General features: G+C 43.6%; 2 protein-coding genes across 3 annotated transcripts; one reads left to right on the top strand and one right to left on the bottom strand.

Annotated features, from left to right (window-relative positions):
* Positions 1 to 875: 875 nt before the first annotated feature.
* CENPO (centromere protein O) lies at positions 876 to 20,100 on the bottom strand. 2 transcript variants are annotated; one of them, XM_085574303.1, is made up of 8 exons: positions 19,961 to 20,100; positions 18,768 to 18,870; positions 15,228 to 15,388; positions 13,404 to 13,488; positions 11,110 to 11,432; positions 6,920 to 7,316; positions 2,574 to 2,887; positions 876 to 2,306 (listed from the first exon to the last, which is right to left on the bottom strand). In XM_085574303.1, the coding sequence occupies exons 2-7, from the start codon at positions 18,832 to 18,834 to the stop codon at positions 2,781 to 2,783; spliced, it is 1,140 nt and encodes a 379-aa protein (XP_085430429.1). In that variant the 5' UTR covers positions 18,835 to 18,870; positions 19,961 to 20,100; the 3' UTR covers positions 876 to 2,306; positions 2,574 to 2,780. The 2 variants fall into 2 exon arrangements, with proteins under 2 accessions (XP_085430429.1, XP_085430428.1); XM_085574302.1 differs by lacking the exon at positions 2,574 to 2,887 and having other exon boundaries at positions 876 to 1,256.
* PTRHD1 (peptidyl-tRNA hydrolase domain containing 1) lies at positions 20,071 to 21,960 on the top strand. The gene is made up of 2 exons (XM_021543170.4): positions 20,071 to 20,280; positions 21,651 to 21,960. Exons 1-2 carry the CDS (start codon positions 20,089 to 20,091, stop codon positions 21,819 to 21,821), a joined length of 363 nt encoding a protein of 120 aa, XP_021398845.1. The 5' UTR covers positions 20,071 to 20,088; the 3' UTR covers positions 21,822 to 21,960.
* Positions 21,961 to 23,747: the final 1,787 nt, after the last annotated feature.

Here is a 23,747-nt window from a genome sequence, read left to right as displayed (position 1 = left end):
GATTTTTGGGGAAAAATTTTGAATTTTGGGAAGAGGATTTGTGGAATTTTGGTAAAAATTTGGGGATTTTTGGGGGAAAATTGGGGATTTTTGGGAAAGGATTTGTGGAATTTTGGTAAAAAATTGGGGAGTTTTGGGGAAGGATTTGTGGATTTTTGAGGAAAATTTTGGCGATTTTTGAAGGAAAAATTTGGGGATTTTGGGGAAAGGATTTGTGGATTTTGGGGCAGGATTTGGGGATTTTGGGTGAGAATTTGGGGATTTTGGGGCAGGATTTGTGGATTTTGGGGAGGATTTGTGGATTTTGGGGCAGAATTTGGGGATTTTGGGGCAGGATTTGGGGCAGAATTTGTGGATTTTGGGGCAGAATTTGTGGATTTTGGGGCAGGATTTGTGGATTTTGGGAGAATTTGGGGATTTTGGGGAGAATTTGTGGATTTTGGGCAGAATTTGGGGATTTTGGGAGGATTTGTGGATTTTGGGGCAGGATTTGTGGATTTTGGGGCAGGATTTGGAGGATTTGGGGATTTTGGAGAATTTGGGGATTTTGGGAGGATTTGTGGATTTTGGGGCAGGATTTGTGGATTTTGGGGCAGGATTTGTGGATTTTGGGGAATTTGGGGATTTTGGGGAATTTTGGGGATTTTGGGGAGAATTTGTGGATTTTGGGGCAGGATTTGTGGATTTTGGGGCAGGATTTGGGGATTTTGGGGCAGGATTTGTGGATTTTTGGGGCAGGATTTGGGGATTTTTGGGGCAGGATTTGGGGATTTTGGGGCAGGATTTGGGGATTTTGGGGCAGAATTTGTGGATTTTGGGGCAGGATTTGTGGATTTTGGGGCAGGATTTGTGGATTTTGGGGCAGGATTTGTGGATTTTGGGGCAGGATTTGTGGATTTTTGGAGAATTTGTGGATTTTGGGGCAGGATTTGGGGATTTTGGGGCAGAATTTGTGGATTTTGGGAGAATTTGTGGATTTTGGGTTAAATTTGGGGATTTTGGGGCAGGATTTGTGGATTTTGGGGCAGGATTTGTGGATTTTGGGAGAATTTGTGGATTTTGGGAGAATTTGTGGATTTTGGGGCAGGATTTGTGGATTTTGGGAGGATTTGTGGATTTTGGGGCATTTTGGGTTTTTCTCAGCACTCACCTGCCCCCAGCCCGGCCGGGCTCATTTGCATCGTTAATGAGGAACGGGCTCGTTACCGTAATTACCGCGGGGCTCGTTAGCAGCAAAGCCAAGCAGCCACGGAGACCTTTGGAATTTTCTCATTCCCGATTTTATTGAACCTTTCCAGCCCAAAATTCCAAAATCCCATCCCAAAAAAACCCCAAAATTCCCGGATTTTTCCTGGAATTTTGACCCAAATTTTTCTCCCCAAAAACCCCCAAAGTTCCCGGATTTTTCCTGGAATTTTGACCCAAATTTTTCTCCCCAAAAACCCCCAAAATTCCCGGATTTTTCCTGGAATTTTGACCCAAAATTTTCTCCCCCAAAACCCCCAAAATTCCCGGATTTTTTCCTGAATTCCGGAATTTCGATCCCAAAAAATCCCCAAAATCCCAAAAGTTTGAGCCCCAGAATTCCCGGATTTCCCCCAAAATTCTGGAATTTGGATTCCAAAAAAACCCCAAAATTCCTGGATTTTCCCTGGAAATCTGACCCCAAAATTCCCGGATTTTTCCCGAATTCTGGAATTTTGATCCCAAAACCTCCAAAATTCTTGCACAGATTACGGAATTTTGATCCCAAAAAAACCCCAAAATTCCCGGATTTTTCCTGAATTCCCATCCCAAAACCCCCAAATTCCAAAGTTTCACCCCAAAATTCCCGGATTTTTGAACAAATTCCGGAATTTTCATCCCAAAATTCCGAGATTTTTTCCCCAGAATTCCCATCCCAAAACCCCCAAATCCCAAAGTTTCACCCCAAAATTCCCGGATTTTTCCAGAATTCCGGAATTTCGATCCCAAAAAAACCCCAAAATTCCCGGATTTTTCCTGGAATTCCGGAATTTTCATCCCAAAATTCCCAGATTTTCCCCCGGAATTTTCATCCCAAAATTCCTGGATTTTTCCTGGAATTCCAGAATTTTAACCCCAAAATTCCCAGATTTTTGCACCAATTCTGGAATTTTGATCCCAAAAAGCCCCAAAATTCCCAGATTCTTCCTGGAATTCTGGAATTTTCATCCCAAAATTCCCAGATTTTTCTGGAATTCCGGAATTTTAACCCCCAAAAAGCCCCAAAATTCCCAGATTTTTCCAGAATTCCGGAATTTTCATCCCAAAATTCCCAGATTTTTCTGGAATTCCGGAATTTTCACCCCAAAACCCCAAAATTCCCAGATTTTTCCGGAATTTTCATCCGAAAATTCCCAGATTTTTTTCCCCAGAATTCCCACCACAAAACCCCCAAATCCCAAAGTTTCACCCCAAAATTCCCAGATTTTTCCCGGAATTTTCATCCCAAAATTCCCAGATTTTTCCGGAATTTTAACCCCCAAAAACCCCAAAATTCCCAGATTTTTCAGAATTCCGGAATTTCAACCCCAAAATTCCCAGATTTTTGCCCCAATTCCGGAATTTTAACCCCAAAATTCCCGTATTTTTCCAGAATTCCGGAATTTTCATCCCAAAATTCCCGGATTTTTGCCCCAATTCCGGAATTCCGATCCCCAAATCCCCAAATTCCCGGATTTTCCCCCAGAATCCCAGCCCGCAGCCCCAGGTCCCGCGGTTTCAGGCCGGAATTCCGGGATTTTTGGGAATTGCCGTTCTCAGCCGTTTCCCGCCGGGAATTCCGGGAATTTTCGGGAATGCGCGAGGGCGCCGAGGGCGCGGGGCAGGGAGAGGCTCCGGAACAGCTCCCGGTGCTCCGGCGGCGCTGGAAAACAGGGAAAGAACGGGAATTCCGGGAATTCCGGGAAGAGAACTGGGCATTGGGGGCGAAATTCCAGGGAAAAAATGGGAAAATCCGGGAATTCTGGGGGCAAACTTGGGAATTTTGGGGGTTTTCGGATCAGGATTTGGGATTTGGGGGTTGTGGGGTGGGAATTCCGGGAAAAATCCGGGAATTTTGGGGGGTTTTGGGATGAAAATTACGGAATTCAGGAAAAATCCGGGAATTTTGGGATGAAAATTCCAGAATTCAGGAAAAATCCGGGAATTTTGGAGGTTTTGGGATGAAAATTCCGGAATTCGGTAAAAAATCTGGAAATTTTGGGATGAAAATCCCAGAATTTGTGCAAAAATCTGGGAATTTTGGGATGAAAATTCCGGAATTCCGGAAAAATCCGGGAATTTTGGGATGAAAATCCCAGAATTTGTGCAAAAATCCGGGAATTTTGGGATGAAAAATTTGAGATTCCAGGAAAAAATCCAGGAATTTTGGGGTCAAACTTTGGGATTTGGGGGTTGTGGGGTGGGAATTCCGGGAAAAATCCGGGAATTTTGGGGGTTTTTGGGATGAAAATTCCGGAATTGCAGGAAAAACCTGGGAATTTTGGGATGAAAATCCCAGAATTTGTGCAAAAATCCGGGAATTTTGGGGTTTTTGGGATCAAAATTCCCGAATTTGGGAAAAACCTGGGAATTTTGGGATGAAAATCCCACAATTTGTGCAAAAATCTGGGAATTTTGGGGTTTTTGGGATCAAAATTCCAGAATTTGGGAAAAATCTGGGAATTTTGGGGGATTTTTGGGATCAGGGTTCCAGAATTCCAGGAAAAATCCGGGAATTTTGGGATGAGAAATCCCAACTTTAGGAAAAATCTGGGAATTTTGAAATCAAAATTTTGGAATTTTTAAGTTTGGAATTCCGGAATTCCTGGAAAAATCTGGAAAATTTTGGGATTAAATTTTGGGCTTTGGGGATTTTTGGGGTGGGAATTCTGAAAATCTGGGAGAAATTTGGGAATTTTGGGATGGAAATTCCAAAATTCTGGGGAAAATCCGGGAATTTGGAGCTCAACATTTTGGGATTTTGGGGGTTTTAGGGTGTGAATTCTGGAATTCCAGGAAAAAATCTGGGAATTTTGGGGTGAAACTTTGGGATTTGAGGTTTTTTGGGATGAAAATACCAAAATTTAGGAAAACTCTGGGAATTTTGGGGTCGAAATGTTGGGATTTGGGGATTTTTGGGATCAAACTTTAGGATTTTGGGTTTTTTTTTTGGGATCAGAATTCCAGGGAAAAATCTGAGAATTTTAGGATAAAGTTTTGAGATCTGAGGTTTTTTTGGGATGAAAATTCCCAAATTTAGGGAAAATCTGGGAATTTTTGGGCGTTTTGGGGTGAAACTTTGGGATTTGTGGTTTTTGGGGATCAAAATCTTGGAAAAATCCGGGAGTTTTGGGGTATTTTTTGGATAGAAATTCCAGAATTCCTGGAAAAATCCGGGAATTTGGGGGATTTTTGGGGTTAAATTTCGGAATTTGGGGTTTTTTTTGGGATGAAAAATCAGAAATTTGAAGGAAAAACATTGGAATTTTGGGGAATTCCCAGAGATATTTTTGGGAAAAATTCCTGGCTTTTTGGGATTTCGGAATTTCCATCCCAAAAAAATCCCAGAATTCCCAGATTTTTCCTGGATTTCTCCTAGAATTCCTGAATTTTCACCCCAAAAACCCCCAAATCCCGACATTTCACCCCAAAATTCCCAGATTTTCCCCAAATTTGGGAATTTTCATCCTTTCCAATTCCAAAATTTCCCGATTTTTCCCAAATTTGGGAATTTTCATCCCAAAAAGCCCCAAATCCCAAGATTTCACCCCAAAATTCCCAGATTTTCCCCAAATTTGGGAATTTTCATCCCCAAACCCCCCAAATCCCAACATTTCACCCCAAAATTCCCAGATTTTCCTCAAATTTGGGAATTTTCATCCCCAAACCCCCCAAATCCCAACATTTCACCCCAAAATTCCCAGATTTTCCTCAAATTTTGGAATTTTCATCCCCAAAACCCCCAAATCCCAAGATTTCACCCCAAAATTCCCAGATTTTCCCCAGATTTGGGAATTTTCATCCCACAAACCCCCAAATCCCAAGATTTCACCCCAAAATTCCCAGATTTTCCCCAAATTTGGGAATTTTCATCCCCAAACCCCCCAAATCCCAACATTTCACCCCAAAATTCCCAGATTTTCCCCAAATTTGGGAATTTTCATCCCAAAAACCCCCAAATCCCAAGATTTCACCCCAAAATTCCCAGATTTTCCCCAAATTTGGGAATTTTCACCCCAAAAACCCCCAAATCCCAAGATTTCACCCCAAAATTCCCAGATTTTCCCCAAATTTGGGAATTTTCATCCCCAAAACCCCCAAATCCCAAGATTTCACCCCAAAATTCCCAGATTTTCCCCAAATTTGGGAATTTTCATCCCAAAAACCCCCAAATCCCAAGATTTCACCCCAAAATTCCCAGATTTTCCCCAAATTTGGGAATTTTCATCCCAAAAACCCCCAAATCCCAAGATTTCACCCCAAAATTCCCAGATTTTCCTCAAATTTGGGAATTTTCATCCCCAAACCCCCCAAATCCCAACATTTCACCCCAAAATTCCCAGATTTTCCCCAGATTTGGGAATTTTCATCCCAAAAACCCCCAAATCCCAAGATTTCACCCCAAAATTCCCAGATTTTCCCCAAATTTGGGAATTTTCACCCCAAAAACCCCCAAATCCCAAGATTTCACCCCAAAATTCCCAGATTTTCCCCAAATTTGGGAATTTTCACCCCAAAAACCCCCAAATCCCAAGATTTCACCCCAAAATTCCCAGATTTTCCCCAAGTTTGGGAATTTTCATCCCCAAACCCCCCAAATCCCAACATTTCACCCCAAAATTCCCAGATTTTCCCCAAATTTGGGAATTTTCATCCTTTCCAATTCCAAAATTTCCCGATTTTTTCCCAGGTTTGGGAATTTTCCTTTTGAAAAACCCCAAAATTCCCAGATTTTCCCCAGATTTGGGAATTTTCATCCCCAAAAACCCCCAAATCCCAAGATTTCACCCCAAAATTCCCAGATTTTCCCCTGATTTGGGAATTTTCATCCCCAAAACCCCCAAATCCCAACATTTCACCCCAAAATTCCCAGATTTTCCTCAAATTTGGGAATTTTCATCCCCAAAACCCCCAAATCCCAAGATTTCACCCCAAAATTCCCAGATTTTCCCCAGATTTGGGAATTTTCATCCCCAAACCCCCAAATCCCAAGATTTCACCCCAAAATTCCCAGATTTTCCCCAAATTTGGGAATTTTCACCCCAAAACCCCAAAATTCCCAGATTTTCCCCAAATTTGGGAATTTTCATCCTTTCCAATTCCAAAATTTCCCGATTTTTTTCCCAGGTTTGGGAATTTTCATTCTGAAAAACCCCAAAATTCCCAGATTTTTCCCAAATTTGGGAATTTTCATCCCCAAACCCCCCAAATCCCAACATTTCACCCCAAAATTCCCAGATTTTCCCCAAATTTGGGAATTTTCATCCTTTCCAATTCCAAAATTTCCCGATTTTTTTCCCAGGTTTGGGAATTTTCATTCTGAAAAACCCCAAAATTCCCAGATTTTCCCCAAATTTGGGCATTTTCATCCCCAAACCCCCCAAATCCCAAGATTTCACCCCAAAATTCCCAGATTTTCCCCAAATTTGGGAATTTTCATCCCCAAACCCCCCAAATCCCAAGATTTTACCCCAAAATTCCCAGATTTTCCCCAAATTTGGGAATTTTCATCCTTTCCAATTCCAAAATTTCCCGATTTTTCCCCACGTTTGAGAATTTTCATTCTGAAAAACCCCAAAATTCCCAGGTTTTTCCCGGAATTCCAGCATTCCCATGCCATAAAAATCCCCCAAATCCCGAAATCTGCCCCGGAATTCCCGGATTTTCCCGGGAATTTTGGGAATTCTGGACTCACCGTGGGCGCTGATCTCGACGTCGGTGGGGAGGCTCCGCAGGGGGTCCCCGTAGCGCAGCCGCACCCAAAATTCCAAAGGATTTTTCCCGGGAATTCCGCTTTTCCCGGAAAATTCCTCATTTTCCCCGGAAAATTCCTCATCTTCCTCGGGAATTCCATCATTTTTCCCTGAAATTTCCTCGTTTTCCCCAGGAATTTTGCCAATTTTCCCGGAAATTCCCTCGTTTTCCCTGGGAATTTCGGATTTTTTTCCGGGAATTTCGGAATTTTCGCCGGGAATTTTGGAATTTTCGCCGGGAATTCCGGGTTTTTTCCCGGGAATTCGGTAGCGGAAGCTGAGCAGGTTGCAGAGGGAGTTGCTGCAGGGAATTCCTTGGATGCAGTCGGGAAATTCCTCCTGGAAAAGAGAAAAATTCGGGAATTTTGGGGATTTTGGGAGGAAATTTGGGGATTTTGGGAAAAAATTTGGGGATTTTGGGAGGAAATTTGGGGATTTTGGGAAAAATTTTGGGGATTTTGGGAGGAAATTTGGGGATTATGAGAAAAAATTGGGGAATTTTGGGAGGAAATTTGGGGATTTTGGGAGGAAATTTGCGGATTATGAGAAAAAATTGGGGAATTTTGGGAGGAAATTTGGGGATTTTGAGAAGGAATTTGGGAAAATTTGGAATTTCGGAAGAATTTGGGGAATGTTGGGAAAATTGGGGATTCGGGGAGGAATTTTGGGAAGAAATTTGGGGGGAATTTTGGAAGAAAAATTGGGAATTTTGGAAAGGAGGTTTGGTTGGAATTTGGGAATTTTGTGGCTGAATTTTGGAGAGAATTTTGGGAATTTAGGGATGAATTTTGGTGGGAATTTGGGGATTTTGGGAGAAATTTGGGGGCAAATTCGGGTGGGATTTTGGGAATTTTGGGATGAATTTTGGGGGGAATTTTGGGGGGAATTTTGGGGGAAATTTGGGAATTCGGGGAGAATTTTGGTGGGAATTTTGGGGTGGAATTTGGGAATTCGGGGAGAATTTTGGGGTGGAATTTTGGTGGGAATTTGAGAATTTTTGGCAGAATTTTGGGGGAATTTTGTGAAGGAATTTTGGTGGGAATCTGGGAATTTAGGGCAAAATTTTGGGAGTAATTTGGGGCCAGATTCCGGTAGGAATTTGGGAATTTTGGGGGAATTTCGGTAAGAATTTGGGGATCCTGGGAACAATTTTGGGGGAATTTTGGAGCTGAATTTTGGTGGGAATTTGGGAATTTTGAAAGGAATTTTGGTGGAAATTTTGGGCTGAATTTGGTCAGAGCCTGGGAATTTTGGGAGGAATTTTGGGAAGGAATTTAGGCAGGAATTTAGGAATTTGAGGCGGAATTTTGGTGGGATTTTGGGAATTTTGGGAGGAGTTTTGGGGCTGAATTCTGGTGGGAATTTGGAAACTTTGGGAAGAATTTTGGGAGGAATTTTGAGAATTTGGGACCAAATTTTGGTGGGAATCTGGGAATTTTGGGGCTGAATTCTGGTGGGAATTTGGCAATTTTGGGAGGAATTTTGGGACCATTTAGGTGGGAATTTGGGACTTTCAGGATGAATTTTGAGGGAATTTTGGGAATAATTTTGGGAGGAATTTAGGAATTTGAGGCTGAATTTGGGGAGGAATTTTGGGTGAAATTTTGGGAATTTTGAGCCAGAACTTCAGGAGGAATTTGGGAATTTGAGGCTGAATTTTGGTGGGAATTTGGGAATCTTAGGATGGAATTTTGGTCAGAATCTGGAAATTCCGGGAGGAATTTTGGGATTAATTTTTGGGAGGAATTTTGGAATTTTGGGAGGAATTTTGGTCAGAATCTGGGAATTTTGGGACAAATGTTGTGGGGATTTTGGGAAGGAATTTTGGTCGGAATTTGGAGCTGAATTTTGGTGGGATTTTGGGAGAATTTTGGGAAGAATGTGGGAATTTTGGGAGGAATTTTGGGAGAAGCTTTGGTCAGGATTTGGGAATTCTGGGAACAACTTTGGGCAGAATTTTTGGGGCAGAATTTTGGGAAGAATGTGGGAATTTTGGGAGGAATTTTGGGAGAGGCTTCGGTCAGGATTTGGGAATTCTGGGAACAATTCTGGGCGGAATTTTGGGAGAATTTTGGCAGGAATTTTGGGAAGAATGTGGGAATTTTGGGAGGACTTTTGGGAGAAGCTTCGGTCACAATTTGGGAATTCTGGGAACAATTTTGGGCAGAATTTTGGGGGAATTCTGGGAACAATTTTGGGCAGAATTTTGGGGGAATTCTGGGAACAATTTTGGGCAGAATTTTGGGAAGAATTTTGGCAGGAATTTTGGGAGGACTTTTGGGAGAAGCTTTGGTCAGAATCTGGGAATTTTGGGACGGAATTTTGGTCGGAATTTGGAGCTGAATTTTGGTGGGATTTTGGGAGAATTTTGGGAAGAATGTGGGAATTTTGGGAGGAATTTTGGGAGAAGCTTTGGTCAGAATTTGGGAATTCTGGGAACAACTTTGGGCAGAATTTTGGGAAGAATGTGGGAATTTTGGGAGGAATTTTGGGAGAAGCTTTGGTCAGAATTTGGGAATTCTGGGAACAATTCTGGGCACAGTTTTGGGAGAATTTTGGGAGGAATTTTGGGAGACGTTTCGATCAGGATTTGGGAATTCTGGGCACAGTTTTGGGAGAATTTTGGGAGGAATTTTGGGAGAGGCTTCGGTCAGAATTTGGGAATTCTGGGCAGAATTTTGGGAGAATTTTGGCAGGAATTTTGGGAAGAATGTGGGAATTTTGGGAGGAATTTTGGGAGAAGCTTTGGTCACAATTTGGGAATTCTGGGAACAATTTTGGGCAGAATTTTGGGGGAATTTTGGGGAAATTTTGGGAGAATTTTGGCAGGAATTTTGGGAGGACTTTTGGGAGAAGCTTTGGTCAGAATCTGGGAATTTTGGGACAAATGTTGTGGGGATTTTGGGAAGGAATTTTGTTCAGAATTTGGAGCTGAATTTTGGTGGGATTTTGGGAAAATTTTGGGAAGAATGTGGGAATTTTGGGAGGAATTTTGGGAGAAGCTTTGGTCAGAATTTGGGAATTCTGGGCAGAATTCTGGGCAGAATTTTGGGGGAATTTTGGGCAGAATTTCGGGAGAAGCTTTGGTCAGAATTTGGGAATTCTGGGAACAACTTTGGGCAGAATTTTGGGAGAAGCTTTGGTCAGGATCTGGGAATTCTGGGAACAACTTTGGGCAGAATTTTGGGGGGATTTTGGGCAGAATTTTGGGAAGAATGTGGGAATTTTGGGAGGAATTTTGGGAGAAGCTTTGGTCAGAATTTGGGAATTCTGGGAACAATTTTGGGCAGAATTTTGGGGGAATTTTGGGCTGAATTTTGGGAGAAGCTTTGGTCAGGATTTGGGAATTCTGGGAACAACTTTGGGCAGAATTTTGGGAGAAGCTTCGGTCAGGATTTGGGAATTCTGGGAACAACTTTGGGCAGAATTTTTGGGGCAGAATTTTGGGAAGAATGTGGGAATTTTGGGAGGAATTTTGGGAGAAGCTTTGGTCAGGATCTGGGAATTCTGGGAACAACTTTGGGCAGAATTTTGGGAAGAATGTGGGAATTTTGGGAGACGTTTCGGTCAGGATTTGGGAATTCTGGGAACAACTTTGGGCAGAATTTTGGGGGGATTTTGGGAAGAATGTGGAATTTTGGGCGGAATTTTGGGAGAAGCTTTGGTCAGGATCTGGGAATTCTGGGAACAACTTTGGGCAGAATTTTGGGAAGAATGTGGGAATTTTGGGAGGAGCTTCGGTCAGGATCTGGGAATTCTGGGAACAACTCTGGGCCGAATTTTGGGGGAATTTTGGGAAGAATTTTGGGAAGAATGTGGGAATTTTGGGCAGAATTTTGGGAGAAGCTTCGGTCAGGATTTGGGAATTCTGGGAACAACTCTGGGCAGAATTTTGGGGGGATTTTGGGCAGAATTTTGGGAAGAATGTAGGAATTTTGGGAGGAATTTTGGGAGAAGCTTCGGTCAGGATCTGGGAATTCTGGGAACAACTTTGGGCAGAATTTTGGGAAGAATGTGGGAATTTTGGGAGGAATTTTGGGAGAAGCTTTGGTCAGAATTTGGGAATTCTGGGAACCATTCTGGGCCGAATTTTGGGGGGATTTTGGGCGGAATTTTGGGAACAATTCCCCACCTGAGCCCTGCGGAGCTGCTCCCTCCTGGCCACGAAGGCGTTGAGGTGGCGGAAGAGAATTCCCAGGAAAAGGCGGAGCCGGCCGGGCAGGAATTCCCGCCTCAGCCGCTCCAGCGGGATGAAGGCCGGGATGGAATGGCGGCCCAGCCTCCACTCCCGCTTTTCCAGCCGGAATTCCCGCTTTTCCGGCCGCCGTTCCCGCTTTTCCGGCCGGAATTCCTGGTTTTCCAGCAGCTCCAGGCGGAAGGGGCGCAGGAAGGAGCCCTCGAAGGAGGGGTGGAAGGAGAAGGAGGCGCCGCCCCTGCAGAGCTTCCCGCTGATCCCTGACGGGAACGGCGCCGGAATGATCCCGGAATCATCCCAGAATTATCCCAAAAGTATCCCCAAAGTGTCCCGGAATTATCCCAAATGTATCCCCAAAACCATTCCGGAATTATCCCGGAATCATCCCAGAATTATCCCAAAATTATCCCCAAAGTGTCCTGGAATTATCCCAAATGTATCCCAGAATTATCCCAAAATTATCCCGGAATTATCACAAAAGTATCCAAGTATTATCCCAAAATTATCCTCAAAGTGTCCCGGAATTATCCCAAATGTATCCCAGAATTATCCCAAAAGTATCCCGGAATTATCCCAAAAGTATCCCAGAATTATTCCAAAATTATCCCCAAAGTGTCCTGGAATTATCCCAAATGTATCCCAGAATTATCCCAAATGTATCCCCAAAACCATTCCGGAATTATCCCAAAAGTATCCCAGAATTATCCCAAAATTATCCTCAAAGTGTCCCGGAATTATCCCAAAAGTATCCCAAAAGTATCCAAGAATTATCCCCAAAGTGTCTTGGAATTATCCCAAAATTATCCCAGAATTATCCCCAAAACCATTCCGGAATTATCCCAAAAGTATCCAAGTATTATCCCAAAATTATCCCCAAAGTGTCCTGGAATTATCCCAAAAGTATCCCAGAATTATCCCAAAACCATCCCGGAATTATCCCAAAAGTATCCCAGAATTATCCCAAAAGTGTCTTGGAATTATCCCAAAAGTATCCCAGAATTATCCCAAAACCATCCCGGAATTATCCCAAAAGTATCCCAGAATTATCCCAAAATTATCCCCAAAACCATCCCGGAATTATCCCAAATGTATCCCAGAATTATCCCCAAAACCATCCCGGAATTATCACAAAAGTATCCAAGTATTATCCCAAAATTATCCCCAAAGTGTCCTGGAATTATCCCCAAAAGTATCCTGGAATTATCCCAAAACCATCCCAGAATTATCCCAAAAGTGTCCCGGAATTATCCCAAAACCATCCCGGAATTATCCCAAAAGTATCCTGAAATTATCCTGCAATGATCCCAGAATTGTCCAGAAATCCAGAAATTATCCCAGAATTATCTGGGAATTATCCTGGAATTATCCCAAAATTGTCTTGGAATTATCCCAAAACCATCCCGGAATTATCCCAAAAGTATCCCAGAATTATCCCAAAATTATCCCCAGAGTGTCCTGGAATTATCCCAAAAGAATCATGGAATTATCCCAAAAGCATCCCGGAATTATCCCAAAATTATTCCAAAAGTGTCCTGGAATTATCCCAAAATTACCCCGGAATTGTCCCAAAATTATCCAGGAATTATCTCAAAATGATCCTGGAATTGTCCCAGAATTATCTGGGAATTATCCTGGAATTATCCTAAAATTGACCTGGAATTATCTGGGAATTATCCAGGAATTGTCCTGAAATTATCCCAAAGTTATCCTAAAATTAGCCTGGAATTATCCCAAAAGTATCCAGGAATTATCCCAGAATTTTCTTGGAATTATCCCAAAATTATCTCAGAATTATCCTGGAATTATCCCAAAATTATTCTGAAATGTTCCCCAAATTATCCTGGAATTATCCCAAAATTATTCTGAAATGTTCCCCAAATTATCCTGGAATTATCCCAAAATTATTCTGAAATTTTCCCCAAATTATCCTGGAATTATCCCAAATTTTCTCACCCAAGTCCTTGGGAATTTCTGCTGTTTTCCAAAAAAAAATTCCCCAATTTCTGCGAAAAATTCCCAATTTTCCAACAGAATTCCGGCTCTTTCCCTAAAAAAATCCCCAAGAATTCTCCAAAAATTCCCAGTTTTCCCAAGGAATTTGGGCTCTTTCCCCAAAGAATTCCTGATTTCTCCCCAAAAAACTCCCGATTTTCAGGCGAAATTCCCAATTTTCATGAAAAATTCCCAATTTCCCCCCAGAAATTCCCAAAAAATTCCGGATTTTCGGGTACCTGTGAGGGGGAAGAGGCCGAGGCGCTGCCGCAGCTCCCGGATTTTCCAGCTCAGCGCCGCCCCCGGATCCGACGGAATTCCGGCCTGGAAAGGGAAAAACGGGAATAAAATCCTCGGGAATTTTGGGAAAACCCATCGGGAATTTCGGGAATGTTGGGAACTCCCTCCCCTCTCCCCGGTGCTGCAGCTCCGGATCCGGGCCCGGAGCAGCTCCGGGAATTTTGGGACAAACCCTGGGGAACTTTGGGAAAAATCCTGGAGAATTTTGGGAAAAATCCTCGGGAACAATCCTGAGGAATTTTGAGAAAAATCCTGGAAAATCCTCGAGAATTTGGGGAAAAAATCTTTGGGAATTTTTGGAAAAATCCCCAGAAATTTTCAGGAATCTGGGGAAAAGTCCTGGAGGATTTTGGGTAAAACCCTCAGGGACCTCGGGAATTTTGGGACAAACCTCTCAGGAATTTTGGGAATGTTGGGAATTTTGGGAATTCTCACTGGTGCCGGAGGCGCTCCTGGTGCTGCCGCAGCTCCCGGATCCGGGCCCGGAGCAGCTCCGGGAATTTTGGGAAAAAACCTTGGGAACAATCCTGAGGAATTTTGGGAAAAATCCTGGAAAATCCTCGAGAATCTGGGGAAAAAATCTTCGGGAATTTTGGGAAAAATCCCCAGAAATTTTCAGGAATCTGGGGAGAAATCCTGGAGGATTTTGGGTAAAACCCTCAGGGACCTCAGGAATTTTGGGAATGTTGGGAATTTTGGGAATGTTGGGAATTTTGGGAATTCTCACTGGTGCCCGGAGGTGCTCCCGGCGCTGCCGCAGCTCCCGGATCCGGGCCCGGAGCAGCTCCGGGAATTTTGGGACAAACTCCCAAGAACTTTGGGAATTCTGAGACAAACCCTCAGGAATTTGGGATTTTGGGAATGTTTGGAATTTTGGGAATGTTGGGGAATTCCCGGCGCTGCCGCAGCTCCCGGATTCGAGCCCGGAGCAGCTCCGGGAATTTTGGGACAAACTCCCAAGAACTTTGGGAATTCTGAGACAAACCCTGAGGAATTTTGGGAATGTTTTTTGGGAATTCTCACCGGCGCCCGGAGGCGCTCCCGGCGCTGCCGCAGCTCCTGGATCCGGGCCCGGAGCAGCCCCGGGAATTTTGGGACAAACTCCCAAGAACTTTGGGAATTCTGAGACCAACCCTCAGGAATTTTGGGAATGTTTTTTGGGAATTCTCACCGGCGTGCGGAGCCGCTCCCGGCGCTGCCGCAGCTCCCGGATCCGGGCCCGGAGCAGCTCCGGGATTTTTGGGACAAACCCTGGGGAACTCTGGGAATTCTGTGACAAACCCTCAGGAATTTTGGGAATGTTTTCCGGGAATTCTCACCGGCGTGCGGAGGCGCTCCCGGCGCTGCCGCAGCTCCCGGATCCGGGCCCGGAGCAGCTCCGGGAATTTTGGGACAAACTCTCAAGAACTTTGGGAATTCTGCGACAAACCCTCAGGAATTTTGGGAATGTTTTTTGGGAATTCTCACCGGCGTGCGGAGGCGCTCCCGGCGCTGCCGCAGCTCCCGGATCCGGGCCCGGAGCAGCTCCGGGATTTTTGGGACAAACCCTGGGGAACTCTGGGAATTCTGTGACAAACCCTCAGGAATTTTGGGAATGTTTTCCGGGAATTCTCACCGGCGTGCGGAGGCGCTCCCGGCGCTGCCGCAGCTCCCGGATCCGGGCCCGGAGCAGCTCCGGGAATTTTGGGACAAACTCTCAAGAACTTTGGGAATTCTGCGACAAACCCTCAGGAATTTTGGGAATGTTTTTTGGGAATTCTCACCGGCGTGCGGAGGCGCTCCCGGAGGCGCTCCCGGCGCTGCCGCAGCTCCCGGATCCGGGCCCGGAGCAGCTCCCGGCGCTCCCGGAGCCGCTCCCGGCGCTCGTCCCGCAGAGCCCGGCCACGATCCCGGCGCTCCAGCAGCCACAGCTGGGCCAGCACCCCTGGAGAGAGGAAAATCGGGAATTCTGGGGAAATTCGGGAATTCTGGGGGAATTTGGAGGGAATTTGGGGGGAATTTGGGAGGATTTTGGGGAAAAAATTGGAGATTTTGGGGAGAATTTGGGGAGAGCTGGCAGCGCTCCAGCAGCCACAGCTGGGCCAGCACCCCTGGAGAGAGGAAAAACGGGAATTCTGGGGGGATTCGGGAATTCCGGGGGAATTTGGAGGGAATTTGGGGGGAATTTGGGAGGATTTGGGGAAAAAAATGGGGATTTTGGGGAGAATTTGGGGAGAGTTGATGGTGCTCCAGCAGCCACAGCTGGGCCAGCACCCCTGGAGAGGAAAATCGGGAATTCTGGGGGGATTCGGGAATTCCGGGGGAATTTGGAGGGAATTTGGGGGTAATTTCGGGGGAATTTGGGAGGATTTTGGGAAAAAATTGGAGATTTTGGGGAGAATTTGGGGATTTTGGCGGCGCTCCAGCAGCCACAGCTGGGCCAGGACTCCTGGAGAGGAAAAACTGGGAATTCTGGGGGAATTTGGGAATTCTGGAGGAATTTGGGGGGAATTTGTGAGGATTTTGGGAAAAAATTGGGGATTTTGGGAGAAGATTGGGGATTTTCAGGAGGAATTTTGGGATTTTGGGAGAGCTGGTGGGGCTCCAGCAGCCACAGCTGGGCCAGCACCCCTGGAGAGGAAAAAACGGGAATTCTGGGGAAATTCGGGAATTCCGGGGGAATTTGGAGGGAATTTGGGAGGATTTTGGGAAAAAAATGGGGATTTTGGGAGAAGATTGGGGATTTTCAGGAGGAATTTTGGGATTTTGGGAGAGCTGGTGGGGCTCCAGCAGCCACAGCTGGGCCAGCACCCCTGGAGAGGAAAAAACAGGAATTCTGGGGAAATTCGGGAATTCTGGGGGAATTTGGAGGGAATTTGGGGGGAATTTGGGAGGATTTTGGGAAAAAAATGGAGATTTTGGGGAGAATTTGGGGAGAGTTGATGGGGCTCCAGCAGCCACAGCTGGGCCAGCACCCCTGGAGAGGAAAAAACGGGAATTTTGGGGAAATTCGGGAAAAAATTGGGGATTTCGGGGGAATTTGGGAGGATTTTGGGAAAAAAATGGGGATTTTGGGAGAAGATTGGGGATTTTCAGGAGGAATTTTGGGATTTTGGGAGAGCTGGTGGGGCTCCAGCAGCCACAGCTGGGCCAGCACCCCTGGAGAGGAAAAAACGGGAATTCTGGGGGAATTCGGGAATTCTGGAGGAATTTGGGGGGAATTTGGGAGGATTTTGGGAAAAAATGGAGATTTTGGGGAGATTTTGGGGATTTTCAGGAGGAATTTGGGGATTTTGGCGGCGCTCCAGCAGCCACAGCTGGGCCAGCACCCCTGGAGAGGAAAATCGGGAATTTTGGGGAAATTCGGGAAAAAATTGGGGATTTCGGGGGAATTTGGAGAGATTTTGGGAAAAAATTGGGGATTTTAGGAGAAGATTGGGTAATTTTCAGGAGGAATTTGGGGATTTTGGGAGAGCTGGCGGGGCTCCGGCAGCCACACAGGACTCCTGCAGAGAGAGGGAAAATCGGGAATTTTGGGGAAATTTGGGAAAAAATTGGGGATTTCGGGAAGAAATTGGGGATTTCGGGGGAATTTGGGGGAAATTTGGGAGGATTTAGTGAAAAAATTGGAGATTTTTGGGAGAATTTGAGGATTTTTGGGGAGGATTTTGGGGAATTTTCAGGAGGAATTTGGGGGGAATTTGGGTAAAATTTAGAGAATTTTTAGGGATTTTGAGGAGGATTTTGGGGAATTTTTGGAGGATTTGGGGGGAATTTTAGGAGAAATTGGGGGGATTTTGTGAAAAAATTGGGGATTTTGGGAAGAATTTGGGGATTTGGGGAGGATTTGTGAGAGAATTTGGGGATTTTGTGGAAAATGTGGGGATTTTAGGGAGGATTTTGGAGAATTTTTGGAGGATTTTGGGAAAAACTCAGGATTTTTGGGGAGAATTTGTAGATTTTGGGGAATTCTTGGAGGATTTGGGGATTTTGGGAGAGCTGGTGGCGCTCCAGCAGCCACAGCTGGGCCAGGACTCCTGGAGAGAGAAAATTTGGAATTCTGGGGAAATTTGGGAATTCTGGGGGAAAACTGGAAGGATTTGTGAGGATTTCGGGGAAAATTCTGGGAATTTTAGGGATTTTGGGGTGGATTTTGAGGAATTTTTGGAGGATTTTGGGGAATTTTGAGGAGGATTTTGAGGTTTTTAGGAAAAAAATTGGGATTTTAGGAGGGGATTTGGGGATTTTGGGGAGGATTTGGGGGAAAATTGGGGGAATTATGGGAGAATTTGGGGATTTTGGGAGGAATTTGGGGATTTGGAGAAGAACTTAGAGATTTTTTGGGGAAGATTTCGGGGAATTTTTGGAGGATTTTGGGAATTTTGGGAGAATTTTTTTGAGAATTTGTGCCAAATTTGGGGATTTTAGGGGGGGGATTTGGGAATTTTCGGGAGGAATTTGAGGATTTGGGGGAGAATTTGTGGATTTTGGGGGGGATTTGGGAATTTTGGGAAAAATTGGAGATTTTTTTTGGAGGATTTGGGGATTTTGGGGGAAATTTTAGGGAAATTTGGGAAAAAATTCCAGAATTTTTAGGGGATTTGGGGGAGGAATTGGGAAATTGGGGGAAAATTGTAAAATTCTATGAGGAATTTGGGAATTTGGGGGAGCATTTGGGGATTTTGGGAGGATTTTGGAAAGATTTTGGTGATTTTTTCTGAGAATTTGGAAATTTTGGGGATCATTGGGGGAATTTTGGGAAGAGTTTTTGGGAAGTTTTGGGAATTTGGGGGAAGAATTGGGAATTTTGAGGGGAAATTGGGGATTTGGGGAAGAAATTTGGGAATTTGGGGGATTTTCAGTGGGAATTTTGGGAGGAATTTGGAGAGTTTGAGGAGATTTTGGGGAATTTTTGGAGGATTTTGGGAAGAAATTTGGGGATTTTGGGAGGAATTTGATTTTCAGGAGGAATTTGGGGAGAATTTGGGGATTTTGAGAGAAGTTCTGGGAATTTGAGGAAGAATTTTGGGATTTGGGGGAAAGTTGTGGGAATTTTAGTGGGAATTTGGGGAAGAATTTGGGAAAATCTGGAAGAATTCAGAGATTTTTTTGGGAATTCTGTGAAAAACTTGCAAAGTTGAGGAAAAAACTGGGAATTTTTGGGAGACCTTGCAAAGAAATTTGAAAAATTGTGGATTTGGAGGAAAAATTGGGAATTTTAGGGGAAAATTTGGAGATTTTCAGGAGGAATTTGGGGAGAATTTGGGAAATTTTGAAGAGAAATTAGGAATTTTGGGGGAAAATTGGGGATTTTGGGAACTCACCCTGTGCAAATTCAGTTTTTTCTTCCTCTTCCTGCTCCTCATTCCCAAAATCCATCCCGGGATCCATCCCTGGGAATTCCCAGAAAATTCCAAGGATTTGCAGCTGGAAAATAGAAAAAAAAATCAGTTAAATTCCATAAATTTGGGATTATTTTATGAGGAAAAAATCTCGTTCATTTCATAAATTTGGGATTTTTTTTTTAATGAGGAAAAAGGGGTGAGAATGGGAAAAAATTCCTTTAATTTCCTTAAATTTGGGAATTTTTAATGAGGAAAAGTCCCTTTAATTTCCATAATTTGAGGATTTTTTTTATAAGGTAAAAAAGTCCCATAAATTTCCATAGATTTGGTAATTTTTTAATGAGGAAAACCGGGATGGAAAAGGAAAATAATCCAATTAATTTACACTATTTTTGGGAATTTTTTATGAGGAAAATGGGGATGGGAATGGAAAAAATCCCTTTAATTTCCATAAATTTGGGATTATTTTATGAGGGAAAAAATCCCATTATTTTCCATAAATTTGGGACTATTTTATTACAAAAAAAACCCTTTATTTTTTATAATTTTTAGATTATCTTATGAGATAAAAAATCCGTTTAATTTCCATAAATTTGGGATTTTTTAATGAGATAAAAAATCCCTTTAATTTCCATAATTTTTTGGATTATTTTATGAGGAAAAAAACCCTTTATTTTTTATAATCTTTAGATTATCTTATGAGATAAAAAATCCCTTTAATTTCCATAAATTTGGGATTTTTTATGAGAAAAAAAAAACCTTTAATTTCCATAATTTTTAGATTATTTTATGAGGTAAAAAATCCCTTTAATTTGCATAAATTTGGGTTGTGCGGTTTTTTTGAGGAAAAAATCCAATTAAATTCCATAAATCTGGGAATTTTTTTGAGGAAAAAAATCCAATTAAATTCCATGAATTTTTGGAATTTTTCTGAGGGCACCGAGCGGGAATTTGGGCACGGGCGGGACCTGAGGGGGACAAAAATGGCGGGAAAACGACAGCGACGACCCCGAGGAACGGGATCGATCCCAGGAGAGGAACAGGGACGATCCCATAAAAAAACCCGAGAAACGATCCCAAAAACCGATCCCAAAAAAATTATTCCCCCCCCAAAAAAACCCCCCAAAACCCCTCCGGGCTCCCAAATCCCTCCCTGAGGGCTCCGCGCTCACCTCGACTTTCCCGCCTCAGCGCCGCCGGAAGTGCGCCATCACCGCGTTCCGTACACCAACATGGCGGCGCGCTCCCCGCTTCACCCTCGCCGTTCCTCCCGGCAGCCCGCGCGGTTCCGTACGGCAGCATGGCGGCGGTGCTGGTGCAGTACGTGGTGCTCCGCGGGGACCTGGCGCGGCCTCCCCGCTCGTGGCCGCTCGGTGCCGTGGTGGCTCAGGGCTGCCACGCCGCGCTGGCCGCCGTGCACGGTTACCGGGAGCATCCCGACACCGGCGCGTACCTGCAGCAGGGCGCCGCCATGACAACCGTGGTGCTGGAGGTAGCGGCGGCGGCGCGGGGCATGATGGGAGCGCCGCGCTGAGGGGGGGGGAACGACAGCGGCCGCCATCTTGGGGGGGGCGGCGGAAAATCGGATTTTTGGGGAAAATCGCGATTTTTTTTGGAGAAAATCGGGATTTTTTTTAAAAATAGGATTTTTTTGGGAAAATCTGGATTTTTGGGGGGGTGTTCCGGAGTTGAGGGAGGTGGGAATGGTCATTTTAGGGGGGTCAGGGGGGATTTTTGGCGCGCTGAGAGGAGCCCGCGGAGGAGCCGCAATTGCTGGGGAAATTAATTTGGATTTTGGGAATAATTCCCAAAATGCGGAATAATTCCCGATGGAATGGTGAATAATCCCTCATGGAATTACCAGCGCAGTGCCTAAACCCCAAAATTCCCGAAAATATTTCAAATCCGTGCGGATTTAGAGCGATAAAACTCAATTTGGAGTTTGGATTCCCAATGGTTTTTCCTACCTTAAAAATTCCCTTAAAAAAAAAAAAATCGCTGTTTCTACGTTTTAATTTTATAAATCTTCTCTTTTAGGGAGAATTTGGGGATTTTGGGGGGCATTTTAGGGAATTTTGGAAGAAATTCCAGAAATTTGAGGGGATCTGGGGGAAGAATTGGGAAATTGTGGCATTTTAGGAGAAATTTGGGGGAGAATTTGGAAATTTTGGTGATTTTAGGGGGGGGATTTGGGAATTTTCGGGAGGAATTTGAGGATTTGGGGGAGAATTTGTGGATTTTGGGGGAGATTTGGGAATTTTGGGAAAAATTGGAGATTTTTTTTGGAGGATTTGGGGATTTTGGGGGAGATTTTAGGGAATTTGGGAAAAAATTCCAGAATTTTGAGGGGATTTGGGGGAGGAATTGGGAAATTGGGGGAAAATTGTAAAATTCTAGGAGGAATTTGGGAATTTGGGGGAGCATTTGGGGATTTTGGGAGGATTTTGGAAAGATTTTGGTGATTTTTTCGGAGAATTTGGAAATTTTGGGGATCATTGGGGGAATTTCGGGAAGATTTCTTGGGAATTTTTGGGAATTCGGGGGTTTGGAGGGAGAATTGGGAATTTTGAGGGGAAATTGGGGATTTGGGGGGATTTTCAGTGGGAATTTTGGGAGAAATTTGGAGAGTTTGAGGAGATTTTGGGGAAATTTTGGAGGATTTCGGGAAGAAATTTGGGAATTTTGGGCGGAATTTGATTTTCAGGAGGAATTTGGGGAGAGAGTCAAAAAGAGGTGGAAATTAGCAATGTGAGGGGAAAAAAAAAATATTAAATTGCGGTGTGGGACGGGAGGATGGGATTGGAATTTGGGATGAGTTCCTGATTTGTTTTTAATTTATTTTTAATTGATTTTGGTTTTTAGGCTCCGGATGAGGATTCCCTGCTGGATTTGGCGAAGTCGCTGGAGGAAAAAGGCGTGGATCACAAGATTTGGGTGGAAAATCCCGAGGGAATTCCCACCTGCCTGGCGCTCCGCCCGTACCCCAAAAACCTGGTGCAGCCTCACCTCAGGAATTTCAAACTCCTCAAATGAATTTGGATTTTTTTTCCAGGTTTTTGGGGTTTTTTTTTAACCTATAAAACCTGGGGTTTTGGTGGGTTTTTTTTCGGGATTGAATTCTGTGCGGATGTGGTGGGAATAATGTGGATTTAAAGTGGTTTTAACGCTGGAAGTGTTTTGGTTTTGGTTTGTCTGAGGGGAAAAAAGGGGAAAAAATGAGGAAAGTTGGGGGAAAATTGGAGAAAAATGATGAAAATTGGGGGGGAATGGAGAAAAAGGAGGAAAATTGGGGGGGAAAGGGGGAATGTTGGAGAAAAATGATGGAAATTGGGGCAAAATGGAGAAAAAAGGGAAATTGGGGAGAAAAGGGGGGAAAATTGGGGAGAAAAGGGGGGAAAATTGGGGCAAAATGGAGAAAAAAGGGAAATTGGGGAGAAAATAAGGAAAATTGGGGAGAAAAGGGGGGAAAATTGGGGCAAAATGGAGAAAAAAGGAAAATTGGGGAGAAAAGGGAGGAAAAGTGTAAAAAAGGAGGAAATTGGGGGGAAATGGAGAAAATTTCAGGCGAAATGGAGAGAAAAAGGAAAATTTGGGTAAAGTGGGAAAATTGGGGGGAAATGAGGAAAAAGGGGAAAAGAAGGAAAATTGGGGGGTATGGAGAAAAAAGAGGAAAATTGGGGGAAAGGAGGAAAATTTGGGGCAAAATGGAGAAAAAAGAGGAAAATGGGGTAAAAAATGAGGACAATTTGGGGCAAAACTGGGAACAATAAGAGGAAAATTTGGGAAAATTAGGAAAATTTGGGGGAAAATGGGGGAAAGGGGAACATTGGGGGAAAATTGGGGAGAAAAATTGGGGAGAAAAGAGGAAAATTGAGGGAAATTAGGAAAATTGGGGGGAAATGGAGAAAAATACGGAGAAAGGAGGAAAACTGGGGGAAATGGGGGAAAATGAGGAAAATTTGGGGCAAAATGGAGAAAAATAAATATTGGGAAGAGAAAGGAAAATTGGGTAAAAAGGAGGAAAATTTGGGAAAAGGAAGGGAAAAGGAGGAAAATTGGGGGGGAATTAGAGAAAAAAGGAAAATTTGGGGCAAAATGGAGAAAAAATAGGAAAATTGGTGAGAAAAAGGAGGAAAATTGGGGGAAAATGGGGAAAATTTAGGGCAGAATTGGGGGCAAAATGGAGAAAAAAGGAAAATTGGGAAAAATGTGTAAAAATATGAGGAAAAGGGGCGAAAATGGGGGGGAAATTAAGGAAAAGATGAAAAAATGAGAGAAAGGGGGGAAAAGGAGGAAAAGAATAAAAAAGGGAAAAAAGGAAGAAAAAATGAAAATAACCAACAAAATTTTGTCTGGAAAATTCTGAATTTTCCCTTTTTTTTCCCCAAAATTTTTTAAGAAAAAAGAACAAAACCCAAAAATTCCTTGAAAATTCCACTTAAAAATTCAATTCTCCGTTTTTTCCCAAATTCTTCCTCTGCCCACCCCAAATTCCCCCAAAACTACCAAAATTTTGGCTGCAAATTCTGAGTTTTCCCTTTTTCCACTCATTTTCCTCTAAAATTGTTCAGGATAAAAGAACAAAACACCAAAATGCCTTAAAAATTCCACTTAAAAATTCAATTTTCTATTTTTTCCCCAAATTCTTCCTCTTCCCACCCCCAAATCCACCAAGATTTTGGCTGAAAATTCTGAATTTTCCCTTTTTTGACTCATTTTCCCCAAATTTTTTAGAATAAAAGAACAAAACCCTGAAATTCCTTAAAAATTCCACTTAAAAATTAAATTTTCCATTTCCCCCCAAATTCTTCCTCTTCCCACCCCCAAATTCAACAAAATTTTGGCTGAAAATTCTGAATTTTCCCCTTTTTTTCCCCTTTTTTCCTCATTTCCCCCCAGATTTTTTAGCACAAAAGAACCAAACCCTGAAATTCCTTGAAATTTCACTTTAAAATAAAA

The sequence above is a fragment of the Lonchura striata genome, chromosome 3, assembly GCF_050655825.1.
Source record: "Lonchura striata isolate lonStrDom1 chromosome 3, ASM5065582v1, whole genome shotgun sequence".
In the NCBI taxonomy this organism is placed as follows: domain Eukaryota; kingdom Metazoa; phylum Chordata; class Aves; order Passeriformes; family Estrildidae; genus Lonchura; species Lonchura striata.
This window is presented reverse-complemented; position numbering and strand designations above follow the sequence as displayed.